Here is a 25864-nt window from a genome sequence, read left to right as displayed (position 1 = left end):
TCTTGACATTGTTTTTCACAGAGCAGAAGTTTTTAATTTTAATAAAGTCTAGCTTATCAATTATTTCTTTCCTGATTTTGGTGTTATATCAAAAAAGTCATTAATTTACCCAATTTCATCTAGTTTTTTAGATATATTTAACTGAAAATTATATGCAGAATTTATCTCAAAAAGTCTCTAGAGCATTTTATGTAGGAACATTCTTTGGACCATCCACAACTAATTTGTTTTATAGTTGTGCATTTTACATTTAGGTCTGTCACCCATTTTGAGTTAATTTTTGTGAAGTGTATACAGTTTGTGCTTAGATTTTTTATTTTTTGTATGTGGATATCCGGTTGTTGTAGCACCATCTGTTGGGAAAAAAAAATCCCACTGTAGCTATATAAAATTTTAAACTACTAAGTGCTAGCTGGGGAAAAAGAAAAGAAAACTGGAAATCATCAACCAATGGGAATGATCATGACCATTAAAGAAAAGTCACAAGAAGATGTATTTGCTTTTGATAAAAGGTCGGGGGAATAATTGCACTACTGGAGACTTCCATACTGAACTATTTTTTTCCTGTTTTGTTTGCTGGAACATCTTCAGAATGAAATTGTTAAGTATACCAGGGCAACTCTAATTTTCTTGCAGCAAAGTGAATTTTTTCATAAATTTGAGAAGCAGATTAGCACAGTGTTCAGAAAATGAGTTCCAGAACTAGAATGTCTAGGTTCAAACCTGATTCTGATCATGTGATCTTAGGTGAGTTACTTAGGCTTTCTGTGCTTCAACCATCTCATCTGTTCAGCGGCTAAGGGGAATTAAATAAGGAGGACTGCTGGAAAAGGGTGCTTTCTCTATCAAATGAAGCCTATCTTGCCTCTCCCTGCTCATTACTCCTATTTCAAAAGCACGCCCTATACAAGTTCCGGTGCTGCACTTGATTGCTTTGCTGGTGTGCCCCTGCCCGAGGCACCCTTCGCGGGGGAACGCTGTCAGTTTGATGTTGCCGGCACTGGGCCACAATGGCCGACACAAGTGAATTCCGTTTCTGCAGGACTGGGGGGTCTTTTTGGTAGCGTTATAGCTGCCTCTCTGCTATGAATGCAACGACGGATTAGAACCGTCTGCTTCCTCTCTGTAACGAGAAACAAGGCAAGGCAGCAGCGCCCTGACCGCCGCGGACGATCCTTCACGCACATCATTCTTTTTTAAGTGTATGTTTTTATTGATTTCAGAGAGGAAGGAAGAGGGAGAGAGAAACATCAATGATTAGAAGCCTTGATCCGCTGCCTTCTAAACTTCCCGCGCCGGGGATCCAGCCTACAACCCAGGCACGTGCCCTGACCGCCGGGTTCACAGGTCGGTGCTCACCCACTGAGCCCGCATCCTTCTTCACAGTCACGGGCCACAAGTCCAATAGCAGCAACGCACAAACAGAGCAGCCTAATCCATTTCAATTTACACTGGAGCCCCTAAGAAATAAGGTGACATTTTGGCTCCTATGTGAACTGTCTCCGACAACGCGGTACCCACCCCTGTCCACTCTCAGCTCCTTGGGGCGCCCAAGACATGGGCGCGCAGACGCTCCTCTCCAACAGCTGCAGCTGCACCCGCGAGGCTGCCGGCACCAGACCCCGCGCGCGCCTGGGCACCGGAACCGAGCCGAGCGCACTGCGCGGCCCCTCCGCCCGGCGCCTCCGCCCCGGCCCGGCCCCTGCCCCGCCTCCCTCCCGCCCCTCCCGCCCTCCTCCCTCCCGCCCCTTCCCGCCCCTTCCCCGGCCTCCCTTCCTTCCCCAGACCCCCTCCTGCTGGCCCCCTTCCCCGCGCCCTCCCCAGCGCCGCGCCGCCGCCGCCGCCTGTCCTTCCCTCCCCCGCCCCGCCCCCAAGGCCCGGCGCCCTTAACGGCTTCCCGCTCCGGAAGCCGCGACGGAGCCTGCGAGTCCCGCCGCCGAGGAACCGGAAGTGCGTCATGCGCCAGCGCCGAAGCGCTCGTTTGGCGCGCGCGCCGTCCGTGCCGGGGCTGCGCTAGGGGCTTGGTTTCTCGCCTCTTTCTCCGCGGTGCTCGGCCTCCTCGGGACCCTGGTGTCCTGGCTGTCGGGGATGCCGTCTTCCCTGCTGGGCTCGGCGATGCCGGCCTCCACGTCGGCCACGGCCTCGCAGGAGGCGTTGGAAAGCGCGGGGCGGTTCATCGACCGCCAGTTGCAGGATGACCGCATGTACCCGGACCTCTCCGATCTGCTCCTGGTGTCGGCCCCGAGTGAGTGATCGGCGCCTCGGGCGACTCTCGCCGGTCCCCCTCCCCGGGTCCTTACCCCCCGGGCGCCGTGTGCTGCCCATCGAAGAGCGAGAAAGCGCCCATGGGCAGCCCCCTCCTCCCCCCCCGCCTCCCCTTCTTTACTGCACACATCGGAGAGGGTAGGAGTGGGGAGCCGACGCGGGGAGGCAGAGACCCCCACCTTCACCGGCCGCTCCCGCCTCCTCGTGCTTCTCCCCCAGGCGGGGTGGGCAGGAGCGCCAGGTACAAGCCTCGGCCTTGTTCATTACTCGAGTCACTATTAGGGAGAGCAAACCAAGTTCATCTGGACGCGGGTCATGTCCCCTCAGAGACATGCTCTACCGTGTGTAGAGTTAGTGTAATAGGAAGTGTCGGGAGGTGGTAAAAGCTGGCGGTGGAATGAAGGCAGAGAAATCAACCAAGATGATGGACAGGGAGGCTAAGGGGTAGCATGTGCCAGTAAGGAAAGGGGCTGGGAAAATGTTTAATGGTTACATCGTGGTTCCTCGAGGCATGTGGAGTTACATAAATGGCTAGAACAAAAAAAAAAGTGGCTCCTTGGTGAGGTGGAAATGAGAGAAAAGCAGAGAAGTGTAAGATAGAGACAAGATAGTTGGTGAGCAAGAACCAAGCTAAACAGGATAATCTGTGCAGTGTAACCCTAAAAGACACCTCTGGCGATTTATACGATGTGTTAATTGAGTTAGACTTGTAATCAGAGAAAAGACAAAAAAAAAAACCCCAAAACATAGCAACGGTGATATTGGTTCCTGACAGTTACTTACCAGTGGGCCTGTCCTGTAAGAGCTGAGCGGCCTCTTAGCGAGTCTCCTCCTGCGCAGCTTGACGCACCTTGACCTCCTTAGGTGTTTGAAGGCAAGATATTAATAGTCCGTACATTCTGGCCTTTCATCATATCTGAGCCTCATCTTCCCTCTTCTCCGATACACACACCTGTCTCTTCCATCTCATCTCTTCCCCTCCTTCCATTCTGTTCTCAGCCACAGGGTTCCAGCCACACTGAATGCAACCGTTTTCCACAAGAAGCCCCCTCTTTGGGATTTTATTGTGCATGCACTCTTCATCATTTCCGGAATGTCCTTCCCTCTTTGACAAACAATTCTTGCAGACTCCCTTAAATATCACTTTCTTGCCTGACTGGCAAGCTGCGTGGTTGAGCCTTGCCCCCTATGAACCAGGAGGTCACAGTTTGCTTTCCTGTCAGGGCTCCTGCCCAGGTTGCTGCGCTTGATCCCCAGTAGGGGGCGTGCAGGAGGCAGCCGGTGGATGATTCTCATCATTGATGTTTCTATCACTCCTTCTCCTTTCCTCTCTGAAAGCAATAAAAATATATTTCTTTAAAAAATATGTATCCCTTTCTTTGTGAAGGCTTTCTTAACCATTTACATCTTCACCAGAGTTATTAATTTCGTTCTTTGCGTCTCCACTGCCATTTAACAGGTGCCATGTTCTATTAAAATCGGTTTTAAGACTAATTGGGATGTCTGGGATTTGCTTCAGAAGATGCATTCGGGAAGGAGCAGACAGTGATGTAAATGAAATGTGATTGGGCATGATATTGGTAATCGTTGAAGCTAGGTAATTAGCACATAGGAATTGCTTGCATTTTTCTCGTTGCATATATTTATAACATTTCTAAATACGTTTTAAAATTGTCTCACATGTGAGTTTCCCAATCATCTTTGTACTTTAGAGAGCCTGAAAGGGTGCCTGAACGAAATGGTCATCAGATTTAAACGCTTTGTTCAGGACTAGGAAATACAGGCTGAAGGGACCAACCTGCTCCTCAGTGTCTGACTCCTAGAGTAAGAGACATGTTGCAGGGAGAACCCTTTGTGGGGCAGTCTGTGGGTTCTGCCTCAGTAAAATATTGCTTCTGTCGTATTGTTTGTATTTATCTTGTTGGTCTAGGGCAGTGGTCGGCAAACCGCGGCTCGTGAGCCACATGCGCTCTTTGGCTCCTTGAGTGTGGCTCTTCCACAAAATACCACGTGCGGTGCGCACATACAGTGCGATTGAAACTTCGTGGCCCATGCACAGGAGTTGGTTTTCGGAAAGGAGATAGATGAAACAAGTACACAAGACCAGTGTGAATGGGAGAGTTGGAAGGGGTCGACCTCAGCGAACGTAACTCAATCAGTTTGAGGACGTTTTTAGCAAAGGCCAGCTTAGGAGTATCCTAATTAAGTTAATAACAATGTACCTACCTATATAGTTTAAGTTTAAAAAATTTGGCTCTCAAAAGAAATTTCAATCGTTGTACTGTTGATATTTGGCTCTGTTGACTAATGAGTTTGCCGACCACTGGTCTAGGGGGAAATCTAGTGGAAAGGGCGTGGATTATTTTAATCCATAAATGTTTAAGTGAGAAAGGAAGTAGCTATTTTTTCTCCCAATCAATGTTTTATTTGCCCACAATTGTTAGAGCTAATAATCACAAAGCAGTTTTTTATATATCCCATTTTAGATTAATTAATAATAGAAAAACACTAAAATATTGAACCAACCATTTTCTTGTTTATGGAGTACTTGGGAAAGGTAGCCTTGTTTGGTGCCCCCACCTCAACACTGAAATTTCTCAGGTCTCCTTTGCATCAGGTGATAATTACTTTATTCTCTCTATACTTTCAGAACCACCAGAAGCACAATTTTGTTGTAGCTTGCAGTGCTTTTGGATGCCCACTTGATGCCCAGACATGAGTAATGTTAAGTGAATGCTGCATTTGTTTATTTCTTTAGATAGTCCCACTGTTTCTGGCATGTCGGACATGGATTATCCTCTACAAGGACCCGGCTTGCTGTCGGTACCCAACCTTCCAGAGATCAGCTCCATCCGAAGAGTTCCTCTCCCACCTGAACTTGTTGAACAGTTTGGACGTATCCTATTACTTTGTATTTAATGCTTAAAAACACTTTTTAAAGATGTTTTATTGATTTTTAGAGAGAGAAGATGTGGTCAAATAGCATTATTTAGAAATGATAAGTTATACGTATTTCTGTCCTATACTATGGCTTTCATTAAACTCATTAAAAAATCATGACCTGTCCACTCTTTGATAGAATGAAATATTCTATCAAAGAGTGGACAGGTCATGATTTTTTAATCATAAATTTTAAGATTTTAATTTTATTTCATTTTTTTAAAAAATATATATTTTATTGATTTTTTACAGAGCAGAAGGGAGAGGGACAGAGAGTTAGAAACACTGATGAGAGAGAAACATCGATCAGCTGCCTCCTGCACACCCCCTACTGGGGATGTGCCCGCAACCAAGGTACATGCCCTTGACCGGAATTGAACCTGGGACCCTTGAGTCCGCAGGCTGACGCTCTATCCACTGAGCCAAATTGGTCAGGGCAGATATTAATGTTTTAAAAAACATGTTTTTATGGATTTAGAGAGAGGAGGGGAGAGGGAGAGAGGTAGAAACATCAGTGATGAGAGGCAATCATTGATTGGCTGCCTCCTGCACACCCCCGACTGGGATCGAGCCCACAACCACAGCATGTGCCCTGACTAGGAATTGAACAGTGACCTTCTGGTTCAAGGGTCGACATTCAACCACTGTGCCACACTGGCCAGGCAGTCATACATTTTATATCAAAGCCTTTTGAAACAAGTTTAAAATAGAAATATATGAGATGGAAATATTTTTACCTTAACATCCACACAACTCAGATATGCAGTGTAACTGCATGATGGGTGTGTTTCCTCCTATCAGCAGAGCTTGGCTCACAATTGACAGTGACATATTCATGTGGAACTATGAAGATGGGTATGTATTTAAGGCTGGCCTGCGTTAGCATGATTAGAATTTAGATTATCTTATTGCACTTCGTGTTCTTATTGGACCTTGCCTGATGGATGTTTCATTCATCTAACATCTGGGTCAGTGCTCCTCAGTGTGCGCCCCACCACCTGGGGGTAGGGTTAAAGTAGGGACTGCTGGAGCAGTTCTGGATGAGGTTAAGAGTTCATTTGTAACAAGCTCTGGTTGTCAGTGTAGGTGCCACTCTGAGTGGCAGGGGTCTAGGTCCCAAGCTCTTTATCCTGCAATAAAGATGATCTATCAATACCTCTTTGAAAAATGGTTTGACATTTTTAAAGACTTCTCTTTTCCTTGCATTTCTACAGAATGGGAGACTGTTGACTTATAGAAATGACTTTTATGGTTCTGTGCTTGACCTGTGTGTAAATTAAACGTATGTAATAGAGTCTGAGTGAAGGCCCAAGGATTTTTGTGTAGTTTGTTGATCTAGTGATCTCACTCATGGCTTTTTGGTCCTCTCTACACTCCTATCTCTGCCCCTACAGTAGATTGCTGTTAGAGACCTACAACTTGGGTGGATTGTTTGGAATGGGGAAATCCATTCCTGTTTTCCTGGTATCTGTGTAGCCTTAGGCAGGCCTCTGTGCCTGGGTCTTGGAACTGAAACAGTTTGTTTGCTCATTTATTTTCCATTATGTTCTGTATAACATGTTTTTCTTCCAACTATCGACAGAGGAGACCTTGCCTATTTTGATGGACTTAGTGAAACTATTCTTGCTGTGGGGCTTGTGAAACCAAAAGCTGGTAAGAAATAAAGAACAAGGATTAAAGTTATGTTTGTATACACACAGACTTCAAATACTTTAGGATTAAGTGACAACACATTTTAAGTCGGTGAATTTCCTATTGAAATTTTTTCCAAATTCTTATCTATCTTCTATATATATAAAAGCCTAATATGCAAAGTGTCCCCTCAGGACTTCCATCACTTGCTATGATGTGTGCAGGCCACCAGGGGGTGGCGCAGCATGAAGGAAGGCCCTGGACAGCAGCCAGCAGCTGCTAGAAACCCTACCTTGCATGAATTTCAGGCACTGGGCCTCTAGTTAGAAATAAAGTAATTAGGAATAGTTAACGGTTTATTTACTTTATGATAGCATAAATGAGTCTGCCTCTAAAGTTATTAAATTATAGTTCTTGAATTTGACCTTGCTTACCATTTGTTACTCTTGATTTACCTGACTTTTTTGCATTGTACATTTTTCATTACTTACTATAAAAACCATTTTTGTCTCTGCATTTCTCTAGTAGTGGTAGCCCAGAAAAGTAAGAACAGAGTTCCGAATAAATCTTAGATAAGTCACAAGCATTGTTTAACTTATAATCTCATTATGGCAGATCTTTTATCAGAGCTATTGCCAAGCAGAATTGATTGATTGAAATTTAACATGCATCTCTTGAATGCACCTTCCTACAAAAGGAATAGTAGACAAAATTAACTTGTTTGCAAGGCCTAAATAAAACTGTTCTAAGGTCACAGAAGTTTTGAGATTACAGTAATTCACCTAAGAACAAATGCAGTTTTATGCAATTTTTAGATGATTACTTTGGAAATGTATTTTTTTACATAAAACTCAAAAGCATTCTTTACCCAGATATGTGTATCTCTGCATTTAAAAATTATTAATATAAATGTCAATAGCTGTTCCTGCCCCCTATTTAATAAATATCAATTGTCCATCTAAAATAAATAGTAAGATTTTGTTTTACTTAAATAGAAATTTCATCGCAAAATTGAAATTATGATGTAGTCTTTGATTTGGCAGCAAAGGTGTCATCTTTGATAATTAAACAATTCTGACTTTGCTGTCAATAAATCCTGAAAATTCTGACTCTCAAACATATGTTAAAGTCATTAACTTTGAGGTCATTAAAGTAGAACATAGGACTTCTGTGCCTTCAGCTTCATGGTCTTGAATCTTGATACACAAAACTGGCTTTTAAGCCCCTTGATATTCATTAGTGAAAGTAAAACCAAGTCATGAAATTAGCTTTATTGTATTTTATATGACATTTAACCCCCTTAGGTAGGCTAAATGCATATGTATAAAGAGTTGCCCATAATCATAACATAAGATATTCATTTTATTCCTATCAGTGGGACACTATTTTTGGACATCATAACATAATTACAGTGACACTTATGCATAGCATCTCATGCCATGCCACACTTCTCAAGTTAAACAATACCTTAGCAAGCATTAACCAAAAAAAGTTGTACTTAGGAATGTCCCCTGTGTTACTGTAAATTATCTGGTTTTGATATATAATCTCACTTGGGAAACCCATTGACATATAAACTCATTTCTGTTTCTATGAATTTGACTACTCCAGGTACCTGATACAAGTGGAATTATATACTCTTTATCATTTTGCCACTGGTTTATTTCACTTCGCATGATGCCTTCAAGGTTTATCCCTGTTGTAGTATGCCAGAATTTCCTTTTTAAAAAAAAAAAAAAATTTTATTGATTTTTTTTACAGACAGGAAGGGAGAAGGAGAAGGATAGAGAGTTAGAAACATCGATGAGAGAAACATTGATCAGCTGCCTCCTGCACACTCCCTACTGGGGATGTGCCTGCAACCAAGGTACATGCCCTTGACCAGAATCGAACCCGGGACCCCCCAGTCCGCAGGCCGACGCTCTATCCACTGAGCCAAACCGGCCTCGGCACTATTTACTTTTTAAGTGGTCATAGGTAGTAATATTTTTACAACAAAGTGAACTAAAGTGGGTGCAGACTTTTCATATACTATTTAATAACTAGCGCATTGTAATGGCAAAACCTTATTCTATAAATGCTTCCATACTGGATTTTGGTGGGGAAAATAATCCCAAACCCATGTCTACTTTATCTTAGGCATCTTTCAACCTCATATACGACATCTCCTGGTTTTGGCAACCCCTGTGGATATAGTGATTCTTGGACTCAGCTATGCTAATTTGCAAACAGGTATAGCCACCCACATACTGTGTTTTTTAAAATAAAAATATGTTGGTGAATTTAATGTTATAATTAAAAACCAATTCATTAATTTAACTTTCTGTGCTATTTGCTAACCGAAAAATCATATTTCCCTATAAATATGGCTTATTTCAGGATAGTAGCTCCACAAAGTATTTTGGATGTATTTACCATATTAATGTGCACATTTTAAATATACAATATAAACGGAGGGCAGTAGAAGAAGAATAGTCTGTGCTAGTGAGATTTTCAATAATGCCTTCAATGTCTTCATTTCTGATTCATTGAATGGCCATTTTAACATGAAACACTGAAATATAAGGCACTATTCTTTACCTTGAGGTAAGAAGCTCTCAATTTATTACAAGCTCATTCAGTGGTTTCTTTTTCATTGTTTTGGGTGAAACAATGTTGAATCAGTGACTCAAATTTTATTGCTGCCACATTCTTAGACTCTTTTCCAAAATGTAATAATTGGTTTAGTTTTTTTATTGATGTGTTATAATGCTATGTGTTATAATTATATGCTATAGGTTCTATTTCACTTGAATCATTGTATCAGACTTTTTATAGTACTTTAAAAATGTATGTCATAGAAGCTTTTAAGTATATCAGTAAGAATGCAGTAAATATTTCAGTTCTAAAGATAATTCAGTGACTGTTTTCAAATAGCTAAAAAGCGGATAAAGTGATTCCTGTATTTTTTCTTTTAAAACAAAATAGGTCCTGGAGTTCTTAATGACAGTATGTGTGGTGGAATGCAGTTGCTTCCAGATCCTTTGTATTCTCTTCCCACTGATAATACTTACCTTTTAACAATAACTTCCACTGATAATGGCAGAATTTTCTTGGCTGGAAAGGACGGCTGTTTATATGAAGTAGCATACCAGGTAAGCCTGGCATTTATAGACATTTTTTTCTCCCTTTGGATGAAGTAGGGGTGGATTTTGTTTTTAATTTGTAATTATATAAGAACATGAATATATTCTTGTAGAAAGTATTCATCCATACAGTTAAATCCATAGTCTTGCGTGACTACACCATACCTACAAAACCCAGTCCTCTTTCCAGAGGTAAAAGCCATGATGATCAGTTCTGAGTATGTCTGTTGAGAACATGATACATTCATTGATAAGTATCTATAAATGTCTATATGTGTGTTCATGTGTATATACACATATAAAAATACATAGTGTATTTTTGTGTGTGTATGTTTTTACTTGAATTATTGTTTTGTTACATAATTGGCTTTTCACTTCACTGTGTCTTCAAAGTCTTGTTGGTGTCTGGTGGATAGATACATGTTATGTTTGGTGATTGATGCATAGTTATCCATGAAACGGTTATACGTGGTATACTTAGCAATTGCTTCCATGATGGATGTCTAGATTTTCTGCTTTTCTTTTCACAAATAAAGTGTCAGTAAGTGTTCTTTTGTAGGTCTCCTTGTGCACAAATAGATTTTTGTGTGTAGAATCTTAGAATTCTAGTAGTGGGATTATGATGTATTTGCATTTAAAATTGTATTTAATATTTTCATACTGCCCTATAAAAATTTTAGACTCTTAACAGACTTCTATGAATGTATTCCACCTACACCCATTCTCACTGACACTGGTATTGTCCAACAATTTTGGCCAATCTAATGGAGGGAAATTATTCTTTTTATGAATGAGATTATCAAATCTTTTCATGTATTTATTGGTCATTTATGTTTTTTCTATTCTGAAATGCCTTTTTGTGTCCTTTTCTCGTTCATCTTCTCCCTCCTGTTGCCTTTTGCATAAGGTAAACCTTAGAAAACTTATAAAGTAATATTTTCAATCTAATTAGTGGCAGAACTAGGGTTAGAACTCAGATCAGGTGTGCTTTTAATATTACATTATACCTCTTTCTTGCCCAGTTTCTCTTAGCTTTGTTCATTACCAGGAAATGGTTTTGTATGGCAAAACTCAACCATTGAAAAGTAGATTATAGATTATGATGGTGGTGGCTGCTCTTGTTAAAATTTCCTTTAAGCAGAAGTGGGATACGATGATATCGACCCTATGTATTTGGGCACTTACAAACTCTGCTTATTATGTTCTCTATACTTCCAGATAGTTTTTTTTTTTTTAATTAAATCTTTATTGTTCAGATTATTACATTTATTCCTCTTTTTCCCCCCCATAACTCCCCTCCTTCCAGTTCCTACCCCACTCTCCGCCCTCACTCCCCACCCACTGTCCTCATCCATAGGTGCACGATTTTTGTCCAGTCTCTTCCCGCATCTCCCACACCCCTTTCCCCCTGAAGAATAGTCAGTCCATTCCCTTTCTATGTCCCTGATTCTATTATAATCAACAGTTCATTCTGTTCATCAGATTATTCATTCACTTGATTCTTAGATTCACTTGTTGATAGATGCGTATTTGTTCATAATTTGTATCTTTACCTTTTTCTTCTTCTTCCTCTTCTTAAAGGATACCTTTCAGCATTTCATATAATCCTGGTTTGGTGGTGATGAACTCCTTTAGCTTTTCCTTATCTGTGAAGCTCTTTATCTGACCTTCAATTCTGAATGATAGCTTTGCTGGATAAAGTAATCTTGGTTGTAGGTTCTTGGTACTCATCACTTTGAATATTTCTTGCCACTCCCTTCTGGCCTGCAAAGTTTCTGTTGAGAAATCAGCTGACAGTCGTATGGGTACTCCCTTGTAGGTAACTGATTTTCTTTCTCTTGCTGCTTTTAGGATTCTCTCTTTGTCTTTTGCTCTTGGCATTTTAATTATGATGTGTCTTGGTGTGGTCCTCTTTGGATTCCTTTTGTTTGGGGTTCTCTGCGCTTCCTGGACCTGTAAGTCTATTTCTTTCACCAGGTGGGAGAAGTTTTCTGTCATTAGTTCTTCAAATAGGTTTTCAATATCTTGCTCTCTCTCATCTTCTGGCACCCCTATAAGTCTGATGTTGGTATGCTTGAAGCTGTCCCAGAGGCTCCTTACACTATCTTCATATTTTCGGATTCTTTTTTCATTTTGCTTTTCCGGTTGGGTGTTTTTTGTTTCTTCACATTTCAATTCTTTGACTTGATTCTTGTGCTCCTCTGGTCTGCTGTTGGGAGTCTGTATAGTATTCTTTATTTCAGTCAGTGTATGCTTAATTTCTAGTTGGTTCCTTATCACAACATCGAGGGTCTCATTAGATTTCTTGAGGATCTCACTACATTTATCGGCAGTTTTTAGAAAATTATTGAAAGACCTTAAAAGTGTGGTTTTGAGCTCTATATCTTCCATTTCTGACATCTGCATCCTGTTTCTTTGTCTCCGCATTTTTTATGCTTTCTTGGTGCAACCCCTAGTGGTCTTTATGCGCAGTCTTGTTGTAGTTAAGCCTAGATTGTTGTAGGTAATACTGGTGGGGATTTGACCTCCAGGCCAACTGGCTGTGAGAATCAGCTGTGTCTGCAGTGAGAGAACTTCTGTCCTCTAGGGAGGCGCTAATCTAGCCTTTGCCTGAGGCTATCCGGCAAATGCCTCTGTGCAGGGCTTGGGCGGGGCAAGTCACACAGGATCAACTGGGTGGGCCGGAGCGAGCAGTTATGGCGGCTCTCAGTCCTGTCCCCAGGGGCTCTGCCTCTCTGAGTCCCAGCAACCGCTGCAAACCTCGGAGAGAAAGCTGCCTTCGAGTTCCGACCAAAGCCAGACAGTCCCGCTTCTCCCGTTTGAGTCTGGGTCCCTAAGGACTCGCCCGGATCTGGAGCTCAGAGTCTGCGACTCCCTCCCGATTGAAAACGCCAACCGCGCCCTCCGCCGCCAGCCCGCTCCACGCACTCCGCACCTCAGTATTTGACTTCAGCACTGCGCCTCCTCTGAGTGTCCGTATGCGTTTCTCTTTCCTCCTAGTTGTAGGACGTCCACTCAGCCAGCGTTCCTGTGGTTCTGGGTGATGTCCGTTCCGTCTTTTAGTTGTATTTTTGAAGTGGTTGTTCGAGGCAGCAAACTCCAGCGTTAACCTATGCCGCCATCTTGGTTCTCCCCAGAAATCGAAGTCCCAGATAGTTTTTAAGAGAATTAAAATGTGAGTTCACTAGCATAGCACTATTGAGGTTTCTGGAATAGACATAGATTTCATTGAGGGCAGTAATTTAGTTATAGCTAACTACATGTTCTATTTCTAATTACAGGACTAAACTCAGTGCCACTTTTGAGTAGTATGTCTTCATTTACAATTATTGGTATTTCACTAAGATCTGAGGCTTTTGTAAACGTGGGTATGTAATAGTTGCTATGACGGAGGTATCCTCATTTATGAGTCTTCTCTCAATTTTTTCTTTTAAGGCAGAAGCAGGTTGGTTTAGCCAAAGATGTAGGAAAATCAACCACTCAAAGAGCTCACTTTCTTTTCTTGTTCCTTCATTGCTACAATTCACATTCTCAGAAGATGGTAAGTAGAAAACAAATAAACTTGTCAAAAATTTTTAGCAGATCAGTGACCTAACATTTCTTAAGAAATTCTCATTCTTAATTGAAATTTTGTCTTACTAAATACATTTGTTATATATCCATAAAATCTCTCTTTTTTTTAAATCTTCACCTGAGAATCTGTTTTTATTGATGTTTTGAGGGAGAGGAGGGGGGGGGGGAGAAAGAGAGAGAAACATCAATCAGTTACCTCCCGTATGCACCCCAACCAGGAATTGATTGGGTATTAAACTCTAAACCTACGTATAGCCCTGAACAGTAATCGAACCTGTAACATTTGGCATAGGAGACGATGCTCCTACCAACTGGGTTACTGGCCCAGGCTTCACAAGGTCTCCTGAAGGAAGAGGGGATTATAAAACATGGAAACAGTGTGGGTGTATTCCCAGGTTCCTATAATGTAGCATCACGGAACATGTTCTACAACAGTTGTACATAAGCTGTTAAAAGCAAAGCATGTGGGTGTTTGTGTGAGAGCTAGACAGTCACACATCTAATATGTTTTGCCTGGTCTAGAACAAGTTCTGGCACAAAATGAATATATATGAGTTTTTAATAAAAATAGAGGCCAGTGAAATAATTTTAAAATGCTTCAGTGAAATAAGGTAAAAAGTTTTTATGACTAAAATAAATTATTGCCCTTCACACAGTGAATCATCAAACTAAACTGGCAGTTTCTTGATGGAATGGACTGAGGAACAGTTGTTTCATGTGTTCCTAGCATATAGCAAACACTCATTAAATGTTAGCTAAATGAAGAAATAACATAGAACTTGTTTTGGGTTTAGTTTAACATTTATTTAGATAGAACAACTTACTTTTCATGCTCTTAACCCAGTCACAGTATTTGACGACTGCTTTTACAAAGCAAGAGGAAAGCCTCTGAATGCAAAGTTCTAATTTCATAATTTTAATTTAAGTGGCTACTTACTGTATTTGATTTGTTAATCTTTGAGGGGTTTTATTTGTGTGTCTTTCAGATCCTATTGTTCAAATTGAAATTGATAATTCTAGAAACATTTTATACACACGATCTGAGAAAGGAGTAATACAGGTAAATGTTAATATTATACTACCATTTAAGGTGGGAATAAGCCTCCCTTTTTTGTTTTGTTTATTAATTTTTAGAGAAAGAGAGAGGGAGAGAGACATTGATTTGTTGTTCCACTTATTTATGCATTCATTGGTTGCTTCTTGTATGTGCCCTGCTGGAGATGCAGCCAGCAACCTTGGTGTATCAGGATGACGCTCTAACCAACTGAACTACCCGGCCAGGGCCTAGCATCCCTGTTTTTAAAGAAGATGATTTAGTCGCTCTTTACACTTTTCCTATGAACTGTGTGATTTAAAAAAAAAAAAATCCAGACCACTTTTTAGTGAAATTTCAAATCTGTGAATGTTTCCAAACCTGTATGAAGTGCCAAAGGTAAAGGATCCCCAAAATGGAAAAATCTATTTAATAAAGTTGTAAAAAAAAATAACAACTGACATACAAAATAGAAACAGAGGCAAGGGTACAGCTGTCAGTGGGGCAGGGAGTGGTGTGACTAGATGAAAGAAGACGAAGGGATTGGCCAAAGAACATTTATGCATAACCCATGGGCACAGACAACAGTGCGATGATGGACAGAGGGCAGCGGGGGCTGGGTGGAGGGAGTGCAAAGGGGGGGAATCTGGGACATCTGTTATAGTGTCAACAGTACAAATTTGAAAAAATGATTTCACCAATTACCATTCTGAATTTTGTATAGTACTAGGCTTAGATTTTAAGCCCAGATTTCAAATATTGGAGGAAGAAAGAAACTATATTACATGGTAAAACCTCCTAAAAGAAACTAGAAAGAATAGTAAACACACATGCTTACAAACAAACATTAGTCGTGATATCTCTAGCAACAAGTCACTGAATTTTTCTGTCAGTGCGCATGTCAGCTGCCAAAGAATAGATTTAACCGAAGAAGTGCCCACACGCTGGCAGGGGCCAGCCAGATTCTGCTAGATTTGTAATATTTAATGTCAAATTTCAACCTGTAGTACACAGCTGTGCTGTGGCGCAGTCAGCAACCTCAGAAGCCTGAAAAAACACACAGAAAAGAAAAAGCATGGCGCCTGTTTTGTCTGTTAATAGTGAATGTAAAAGAAGAAAGGAAAAACTGAAAGCTTGTTCTATCACAGGTATGAGCTGCTGTGATACATGAAGAACATTCCATGAAGTATGTTTTAAAACATATCTGAGAGGCTTTAAAAGCTGATTTAACTGTTTCAGGACAAGCGCGGTACAGAAGTCTGAGACTTCCACCTGACTCAGTTTTAAGTGGTAGGAACATTGTGCATTTAATGTGGAAGGACAGTCTGCAATAATAAAGTAGCCAACATGGGTGTCCAGCAGTGCTGAGGCCTGCCTGCTCTGTCATAACCTTTTTTTAAAAAATATATATATATATTTTATTGATTTTTTTACAGAGAGGAAGAGAGAGGGATAGAGAGTTAGAAACATCGATGAGAGAGAAACACCGATCAGCTGCCTCCTGCACACCTCCCACTGGGGATGTGCCCGCAACCAAGGCACATGCCCCTGGCCGGAATCGAACCTGGGACCCCTCAGTCTGCAGGCTGATGCTCTATCCACTGAGCCAAACCAGCCAGGGCACTGTCGTAACCTTTGAAAACAATTTATGCAACAGATGACCAGATAGGATTCTACTTACTGAAAAAGTTTATGTGTGTTTTACCCTCTTCTATTAAGTTGACCTTTTGACAGGTGTGCACTGTTTTGTCTCCAATGGGCACATACCATGTGGATTTTACATGTACCTCAGTAGTGTGAACTCACTGGCACAGTGTATATAAATGCCAAGTGGGGTGAGAGTCTTTCTTATAAATGTGATCAGATAAAATAACTCCTGGCAGAAACTAAGGAAACCAGCTGAATGCTTGACCTGATGACTGATGCTATATGGTGTATGTTAAAAGTATATATTTTTTTGTAATTTGTTTTGTTGATTTTTTGAGAGAGAGGAAGGGAGAGGGATAGAGAGATAGAAACATCAAAGAGAGAGAAACATCATTGATTGACTGCCTCCTGCACGCTCCTTTCTGGGGATGGAGATTGAGCCCACAACCCGGTCCATGTGCCTCTACCAGGAATTGAACCGTGACCTCCTGGTTCAGAGGTTGACGCTCAACCACTATGCCATGCTGGCTGGGCTAAAAGTATATTTTTTTAAATTAATGAGTAAAGCATTAAAAAGTGAAAAAATTATTAAATAAAATGTATACAGGTTATAGTCATGGGTACAATTTTTGTTTACAGGTTTATGATTTGGGCAGCGATGGACAAGGAATGAGCAGAGTTGCCTCAGTGTCGCAGAATTCTATAGTCTCTGCTGCTGGAAACATTGCGAGGTGATATATAACTTATTGTCAGACATTTCATTTGCAGGCACAATTATACTATTTATGTGCAGCATACTAAAATTACGTCTCAAAGTATCTCTAAAATAGGAATGTTGAAGGCCATAAAACTGGTATACCCTGGATCTAAATTCACCAATTAACAGTTTGCCTCGGTTGCTCACTCTATGAGCCATTTGAAAAGTCAGTTGCAGAAATCATTACTTTTATCTTTAAATCCTTCATCTCCTATCTCCTAGCTACAATATCAATTCCACACCTAAAAATTAATGTAATTATACTAGAGGCCTGGTGCACAGATTTGTGCACATTAAAAGTAATTAGAGCCCTGACCGGTTTGGCTCAGTGGATGGAACGTCGGCCTGCGGACTGAGAGGTCCTGGGTTCGATTCCGGTCAAGGGCATGTACCTTGGTTGCGGGCACATACCCAGTGGGAGGGGGTGCAGGAGGCAGCTGATCAATGTTTCTCTCTCATCGATGTTTCTAACTCTCTATCCCTCTCCCTTCCTCTCTGTAAAAAATCAATAAAATATATATTTTTTAAAAAGTAATTAGAAGGTGGCCTGGGGGGCAGGACTGCGTGAGATGGGCTGGACATGCCTTGGAGCCAGCCTCCCGTTGTCCCTCCCTGGTCGGCCACACCTGGGGCGGTACTGGGGCTCGAAGGGCGTCTGTGGAGTGAGCGAGGGAGGTCCCTCGGCCTGGCCTGCGGGGATCAGGCTGAAACCGTCTCTCTGACATCCCCCGAAGGGTCCCAGAGTGCGAGAAGACACTCTGCAGCGGTGCTGTCGCTCGGCAGCTCCTCTGTTGAGCGTCTGCCGCCTGGTCAGTGGGTATCACAGCTGTTGGCCAGTCAGCCGGTCACTTGGCCTTTTGTATAGATAGATAGTTCATATTAAACTACTCACTGATTCCCAAAGCTCTCTATAGCTATTTTTTTCTTCCTGTTTTTCTCCAGGTTCAGTCAGAGCTCATGAATCAAATTGGTCATTAATCTTTTTAATATAGAACAGAACTTCCATTACAATTCTTTCAAAATGTTCACATTTGGGAGGGAGGGGCAGGAGTTTTCTGAATTTGTCTTTTTTTCCGTACTAGATTAAAGGTAATTTTTCTTTAGCTAATATTACATAGGTAATGTGAATTTCTTATAGCATTACATCAGGAGGCATACCACCAGTTTCCATTCTTGAAGAGTTGGTTAAGATGGTATTCACTAGATCTCTTCATTTAAAGGTTCATTTTTTCCCCTTTTTAATTAGCGGTAACTTTTACAATGCTAATTTGATGCTCTGAGAACATCTTGTTCCCCATTAGCCTTCTTTTATGTCTTTGAAAAAAGGTTACTCTTAACAATATTAACTAATGTAAACAACACACATTCAAGGGATTTGCCAGTTCTTGCTGCTGTTGTGTTACTTTCCTGTATATTTTGACTTGTAAAATTGCTGGTGGAAAATGTTCCTTATAATTTGGTAGACACATTTTAAAAATATACTAGTGTGGTTTTTTTTCTTTCTTGTAGGACTATAGATCGTTCTGTTTTTAAACCAATTGTTCAAATAGCAGTGATTGAAAACTCTGAGTCATTGGACTGTCAGTTATTGGCTGTCACACATGCCGGTAAGTTTTTATTTATATGTTTGTTATTGCTTTTGTAATTTAATAACCCTCAGAATTGGATATCTGTGATTAGAAATATGAGAGAAATTTTTCTTCTGTATCAACTATAAAGCCACGTTAATGATTTATAAAATTAAGGGTTTGGAAAATTGGAGGACTCCCCGGTTCTGTTTGCTCATTGTATAGATGTAAAACCAGCTGGAAGCTAAGGTGGCCAACAGTCAGGGACGGAGCACTTAGAGTGGCAGGCGCTTCCTGCTGAGATTTGTTGATCCACCTCTCAATGTCAAGTGATATTGCCATGGAAACCCACTTCTCCTGTAGTAGCCTGGTAGCTTAAGATCAGTCAGGAAAGTGCTGTGTGGCTTTAACAGAGTTCTCTGTTTCTCTTTGGAATTGGGTTAATAACAATACATATGTACCTTTTATTTCCTGTTACTGATATATAATTTTACCCATCATCAGGTGTAAGGTTATATTTCAGCACCTGCCCATTCAGACAGCCATTAGCACGACCTAATACATTGACACTGGTTCATGTCCGCTTACCTCCTGGGTTCTCAGCATCTTCCACAGTGGAAAAGCCTTCAAAAGTACATAAAGCTCTCTATAGTAAAGGTAAGTTCTAAAACACTACCATATTGAAGATTGGGTGCTTAAAATTATTATAATTAGGATGCACTGAAGCATTTGAAAATAAAGATTTTTCAATAAAATTTAGAATGTTTTGATTTCTTATTCAGGAACTTTTTTTAATGTTAACATCATATTTTAAGCATTTTCAATTGGTAAGTATAATAAATTTTAAGAAATCTTTTTCTACCACTTTAAATTAAATTACTCTCAGTTTTTCACAAACTGGTTATACATTTTAATTAATTATGGTCCCATTAACTATCACCATCCAATGAACTTAAGACTGATATCTCACCCTAACCGGTTTGGCTCAGTGATAGAGCGTCGGCCTGCGGACTGAAGGGTCCCAGGTTAGATTCTGGTCAAGGGCATGTACCTTGGTTGCGGGCACATCCCCAGTAGGAGGTGTGCAGGAGGCAGCTAAGAGATGTTTCTCTCTAATTGATGTTTCTCTCTATCCCTCTCCCTTCCTCTCTGTGGAAAATCAATAAAATATATTTAAAAAAAAAAAAAGACTGATATCTCTAAGGTCACTATAAAGGGAGCAAATTAGTGGGAGGAGCTGGAATTGAGCACAAGAGAATATATTTAAAAATTATCTATCTCTGCCGTCCACTGGGAGCTTCATCTTTATTATTGATATGTTTCAGTTAACCAGTATATGAACTGCATTTCATTGAATATTTGATTGTAAGTCACAGAATTTATGTTTTCAAAATTGGTAATTAAACTGATAAATCCATTGATGGCAGAATATATTCTAACTTTAAAAATGTCAAAGTCTGGAAAAAAGTAAGTGTTTACTTGAAAAAAGTAAAGTAGAAGATCTGGAACATTTAATGATCCTACCAATAATTATAAGTTCTTTTAGAGCAGTGGTTATCAACCTGTGGGTCGCGACCCCTTTGGGGGTTGAACGACTTTCACAGGGGTCGCTTAACCATCAGAAAACACATATATAATTACATACTGTTTTTGTGATTAATCACTATGCTTTAATTATGTTCAATTTGTAACAATGAAAATACATCCTGCATATCAGATATTTACATGACGATTCATAACAGTAGCAAAATTACAGTTATGAAATAACAACGAAAATAATTTTATGGTTGGGGGTCACCACAACATGAGGAACTGTATTAAAGGGTCCACGGCATTAGGAAGGTTGAGAACCACTGTTTTAGGGGATTTATTTTTATTTTTGTAACTTACTTACCTTTAATGATTAATGATGTATGTATATTAATGTTCATTGCTAAGATTATTTAGGATGCATATTATTTGGCATCATAAGGTTTTGTGTATTAAACTTTTAGGAATTCTATTGATGGCAGCCTCAGAAAATGAAGATAATGACATTTTGTGGTGTGTCAGCCATGATACATTTCCTTTCCAAAAGCCAATGATGGAAACCCAGGTAAGTTATCTTGAGAATTGTAAAGAGTTTTTTATGTAATTTTTTTTTTTTATTTTTTTTTATTTTATTGATTTTTTACAGAGAGGAAGGGAGAGAGATAGAGAGTTAGAAACATCGATGAGAGAGGAACATCGATCAGCTGCCTCCTGCACATCTCCTACTGGGGATGTGCCCGCAACCCAGGTACATGCCCTTGACCGGAATCGAACCTGGGACCTTTCAGTCCGCAAGCCGACGCTCTATCCACCGAGCCAAACCGGTTTCGGCATTTTTTATGTAATTTTAAGTGAAGAATAAAATTGTAAGAAATTTCACCTTTTGATTTATTACTGTTTGCATCTAACAATCTCATGATTAGAAATCATAATGGGGGGAAAATGTATCCTGTTAATTCTTTGTTTTTTGTGAAGTTAGAAGTCATAGTAATCATTAAAAATATCTTTAAACTTTGAAACCCTTGTAGTATATTTTTTATAGTGAACCCAAAAGTGCATATATCTTTTCTGAATTATCTTTGCCCCATTTAAATGTATTTTTAGTTAACATGAGGCCATCCATTATAGTTATGACTTAGGAATTTATACTAATCTAATTTATAGTCCTTCCTAAACTAAAAAAAAAATTTTATTATAGAAATTTGCAAACGTGCACAAGAATAGAGAAAATGGTAACTTGAACCCCCATTAGCAAATTACCAACGTTTTCCCCATCTTGTTTTCTCTCTTTCCTGCATAACCAAACGTACACACACACACACACACACACACACACACACACACACACACACTTGTGTTTTAAAAGCAAATACCACCACGTACTCCATGAGTTCGATGTCCAGGCTCTGAGTGAGGAGGCGACCCTGCTAGGGGTGTGGCCCGGGGAAGCCATCCACTCCCTTCCCTTCCCTTCCTGTCCCCTATCCCATCTGTCCTCCTAGATGCCCTAGCACAGTCCATGTTGCCTGCCCCAGAGGGTGCTGATCAAACAGATAAACCAACTCCCACTGGGGTGTGAATATGGGCATTTTGGTTCCAGCTGTCACTGCTGCTTCCTGGTTGTCCTCCAGCTTAAGCCCTTTTGATCAGAGCAGTGGGAAAAGGTGTGTAGATGGGAGGAGGAAGAACCCAAACCCCAGGATGGGTTCATGGTTTGTAACGGCTTCTCCAAGTTTCTGGCCTGGACCAAGTTTCTACTCCTGGTAGGAGCAGAAGGTTGGTTTGGGGTCAAGGAGCACCTTTCTCAACTTCTTTCTTTTATCCTTTGGACTTTACTGAGCACCTACTGTGTTTCATCCTGTGATAGATGAAGGATTCAGAACTTAGTAAGATGTAAACCTTTTCCTGATAGGAGTGCAATGTTAGTGGTTGCAGGTTTGCATTCTGGCTCCATTTTCTCGAAGCTATGGTTCAAAGGACTTAACATGTCTCTGGCCCTCAATTTCCTTGTCTGTAATAGTTATAGTTCCTACTCTATGGGATTATTGTGGAATTAAATGAATTCATGTATGTAGCACTAAGAACACTGCCTGGTACATAGGAAGCACTCAACGCATGCTATTTTTTTAAGCAAATACTTTATATCTTTTTCGTTTATATAATACTTGAGTGATTCTTAAACAAGTATGGATTGTTACAAAAACAAACAAATATAAATGTAGTTCATAAACTTTAGCCCAATTCAAATCTCCCAAAAACAGCTCTAAAAGACATTGGAACCATGGGGAAATTCAGTATTGGCTGGACATTAGGTCAGAGAATTGTTAATATTCTTAAATGTTATAATAGTATCATGGTTATGTAAGAAAACTTCCTTACTTTTAGGAGATGCATGCAAAAGTATTTAGCAGTGATATATCCATAACTTTCAAGTGGTTTAATAAAAGAGAGAAAGCAGATATGGCAAAATTCTAACAATTATTGAATCTAGGTACTGGGCATATGGATGCTTGAAATTTTTTATAATAAAAGTATTGTAGGAGAAAAAAGAAAACAAACAAACAAAAATATTTTAGGAGATTAAAACATTTTATTTTAAAGAAATAGCTTTGAAGAGAGTAGAAATCTACATGTCAGCACAATGTAAGCACTGAACCTACATATAGATCAGTCGGTCCTGGAAAGATGGTGGAAGGTAGTTAGTGTTTGGTTATGGAAAGAATTGTAATTCTAGTAAATACTATTTATAGTTTACCAGGAAAAATTTCCTTTATCCTTTGGTATTATAGAAGATGCCTGATTGAAATAACTAGACAGTAGAAAATTAACACAGACTTTTGAGAATTTGTTAATGTATTTATTAAATTCTACACTTAATTATAGATTAAGTCTATATAACTTTTCCTTTTTAAAGGTTTTCCTTAGTATTAACTTTAGTACTATTAATATTAAAAGTTTGTTTCTTTTATATAGATGACGACCCGTGTCGATGGTCATTCCTGGGCTCTTTCTGCAATAGATGAATTGAAAGTTGATAAAATAATTACACCTTTAAATAAGGATCATATTCCAATAACTGACTCACCAGTTGTTGTACAGCAGCACATGTTGCCTCCAAAGAAATTTGTTCTCCTCTCAGCACAGGTATGTACATACTCTATTAAGGTGAAGACAAAAAGAAGGGAAGCCATATTTAATGTTTTTATATTCGGAATAGTTGCTTGGTAGTCATTTACTTAAGTACTTGGGAATGTTTACTCTTTTTTTTACTCCTCACCCGAGGATATTTTTTCATTGATTTTTAGGGAGAGTAGAAGAGAGAGGGAAAGACAGAGAGAAACATCGATGTGAGAGAAACACATCGATTGGTTGCCTCCTGAATGAGCCCTGACCAGGGCCCTGGTTGGGGAGAAGCCTGCAACCCAAGTGCCCTTGACCGGAATTGAACCTGGGACACTTTGGACCGCAGGCCACCGTTCTATCCACTGAGCCAATCTGGCTAGGGCAGGAATGTTTGTAAATCCTAGAAATTCAACAGAGGGTATGTGCATTTATATTGGGATGGATGTTGCCAGACTTCCCTGTGTGCGTACACAATGCTAAGTGCCTGTGTCCCTGCATCCTGTCCCAGTACAGTATGCCATCTTGTTAAGAGTGAGACCCACTGTCATTTTCAGAGCTCATTTTTCTGTGAACTATCTTTCTATTTTGTACGTACTTTTCTGTTGAATTGTCTTTTTCATTTAATTTATAAAAACTCTTTGTGTATCAAGGAGTTTGATACATTTATAAGTAGTTGAAATTTTCAGGTTATCTTTTAGGGTTTATGTGATAGTGAAAAAAACTTCCCACTCTGAGGTTCATAAAAGCATTCACCCATAGTTTCTTTTAATGCTAGTATATTTTTTATTTTGTCCTTTAAATCTTTGATCTGCTTGGAATTGATCCCGATGTAAGGTATGAATAAGAATCCGGCTTCATTTTTTTTTTCTTAAATGAACATGCTTGTGCCAACATGACTAATGGGTAATGTAACTGTAACCTTCTAGTCAGAAGGACAGCTGCCTTCCGCATGGTAATGGCACATGCTGTACTGATGTGTGTGTGACAGATCAGTGTTTTCTTATTAAATTCATTATGGATATATAGATTTAGCTTAGGTTGGGAGTTGAAATGTAGATGCTCTTTTTCACTGGTTTACTTTGTATTGTATTTTTGTTTGTTTCTTGATTTTATTAAATAAGATAACAGGGTCCATTGTTATCAAACTTGGTAAATTTATTACCTGTATTCATGTTCTTTTTATTTTTTTTTTTAACTTCATAGGGGAGTCTTATGTTTCATAAACTTAGACCAGTAGATCAACTGAGGCATCTACTTGTGAGTAATGTGGGTGGAGATGGAGAAGAAATTGAAAGATTCTTTAAATTACATCAGGTAATTATTTGTACTTTTTATTTATTTATTTATTTTTTACTGTGATGATAATTTAAATAATGGAAAGATAGCTAATTTTTATATGTTAGGACCAAAAATACTGTAATTAACAGGTAATCTTACCAATCTTTCTTTACATTGACCACTACATATGTACTGATATTTGGGAGCAGTTCTAATACACTCTAAATTTAAAACCAATACTTCTTTATTTCTCCTTTTTTATATCAATTGATTTCATTAAGTCAGCAAATATTTATTGAGACCTGCTATACACTAGGCACAGATTTGAACACTGGGTACAGCATGAAGCAACACTTTTTACATGTTATGTTTAATGTAAGGGAAGATACTCTTTTTAAACAGGAGGACCAGGCTTGTGCAACTTGCCTTATCCTTGCTTGTTCCACCGCTGCCTGTGATAGAGAAGTATCAGCGTGGGCTGCTCGGGCTTTCTTCAGGTATATGCCAGTTTTCTCTTGTTCTTGGCCACTTTTTAAAATGGTTGCTGTATTGGTGAATGTGATGGTTTAAGGGCTTGCCAGATAGTTGAGTTACAAAAATTTGTTTGCACAAAGGTGAACCCTGGAAAGATTATAATGCTAATAGAAACAGCTAATTAATTAGCAGTTTGTACGTTGTTACCCATTCTTCTGTCTGGTCTTCTTTTATACCTCTTTCTACCTTAGCTACCATCTCATCTCTCTTTTCTGTTTCCCCATTGAGCACTTCTGCTACATAGGTCTTATTGGCACTGAGATTTTGAATCACTCTAAGGAAACTTGGTATCAAACAGATACTTTTATTCGGAAAGCTTTTACCTAAGGATAAGAATTTGAAATGTGACTTGTTTAAAAGAATTTTTTTAAAGGTCTGTCTAACTATAATCTCGTATGAAAATTACAGTGCCGTATCTCATTAAGTAAATTCTATGCTCTGCTAACCTTTTATTAGAAATTGGCAGTCCCTTATAATACTTCCTGATACAATTTCAAGTCAACTTTTACTAAATAAGTATTTTTTAAATTTATTTATGTATATACAGGGTGGGCAAAAGTAATACAAGAAAAACTCTGTACTCACAACTGTAAACCACCTTTTGCTCCACCCTGTATTTCACTGTAAACACAATACCTGTATATTAAAGTCTCTCGTGTTTGAAGCTCTATTTTGAAAGCTAAGCAGACCTTACAACAAGTCCAGCCTTTAAGGTGGACTGTTTCACTGGATAAACTCGGTCTGTGTTGTTATCGACAGGTACGGCGGTGAAGCACAAATGAGATTTCCAGCCACTCTCCCCACCCCCAGTAATGTTGGTCCCATCTTGGGCTCCCCTGCCTATGCTAGTGAGTATGAA

General features: G+C 39.8%; 1 protein-coding gene across 6 annotated transcripts in view; it reads left to right on the top strand.

Moving 5' to 3' along the window:
• Positions 1 to 1970: 1970 nt before the first annotated feature.
• NUP155 (nucleoporin 155) overlaps positions 1971 to 25864 on the top strand; it is a 50660-nt gene continuing 26766 nt past the window's right edge. For 3 of the 6 annotated variants that reach the window (XR_004967487.1, XM_036308867.1, XM_036308868.1), the window contains exons 1-16: positions 1972 to 2245; positions 5024 to 5161; positions 5964 to 6060; positions 6788 to 6858; positions 8977 to 9069; positions 9805 to 9971; positions 13398 to 13503; positions 14522 to 14595; positions 16855 to 16946; positions 18482 to 18579; positions 19045 to 19197; positions 20535 to 20635; positions 23044 to 23214; positions 24397 to 24507; positions 24874 to 24968; positions 25765 to 25853. Coding sequence is in view for 5 of the 6 variants with exons in the window: in XM_036308867.1 (XP_036164760.1) it covers positions 2089 to 2245; positions 5024 to 5161; positions 5964 to 6060; positions 6788 to 6858; positions 8977 to 9069; positions 9805 to 9971; positions 13398 to 13503; positions 14522 to 14595; positions 16855 to 16946; positions 18482 to 18579; positions 19045 to 19197; positions 20535 to 20635; positions 23044 to 23214; positions 24397 to 24507; positions 24874 to 24968; positions 25765 to 25853 (1813 nt within the window). In the remaining variant the exon portion in view is untranslated. Of the gene's footprint in view, positions 2246 to 3767; positions 3863 to 5023; positions 5162 to 5963; positions 6061 to 6787; positions 6859 to 8976; positions 9070 to 9804; positions 9972 to 13397; positions 13504 to 14521; positions 14596 to 16854; positions 16947 to 18481; positions 18580 to 19044; positions 19198 to 20534; positions 20636 to 23043; positions 23215 to 24396; positions 24508 to 24873; positions 24969 to 25764; positions 25854 to 25864 lie in introns of those variants that run through there. The other 3 variants (XM_036308865.1, XM_036308864.1, XM_036308866.1) reach the window with 2 other exon arrangements.

This window comes from Myotis myotis, unplaced genomic scaffold, assembly GCF_014108235.1.
Source record: "Myotis myotis isolate mMyoMyo1 unplaced genomic scaffold, mMyoMyo1.p scaffold_m19_p_5, whole genome shotgun sequence".
In the NCBI taxonomy this organism is placed as follows: Eukaryota; Metazoa; Chordata; class Mammalia; order Chiroptera; family Vespertilionidae; genus Myotis; species Myotis myotis.
The sequence above is the reverse complement of the archived record's forward strand: the minus strand, read 5'-3'. Positions and strand labels throughout refer to the sequence as shown.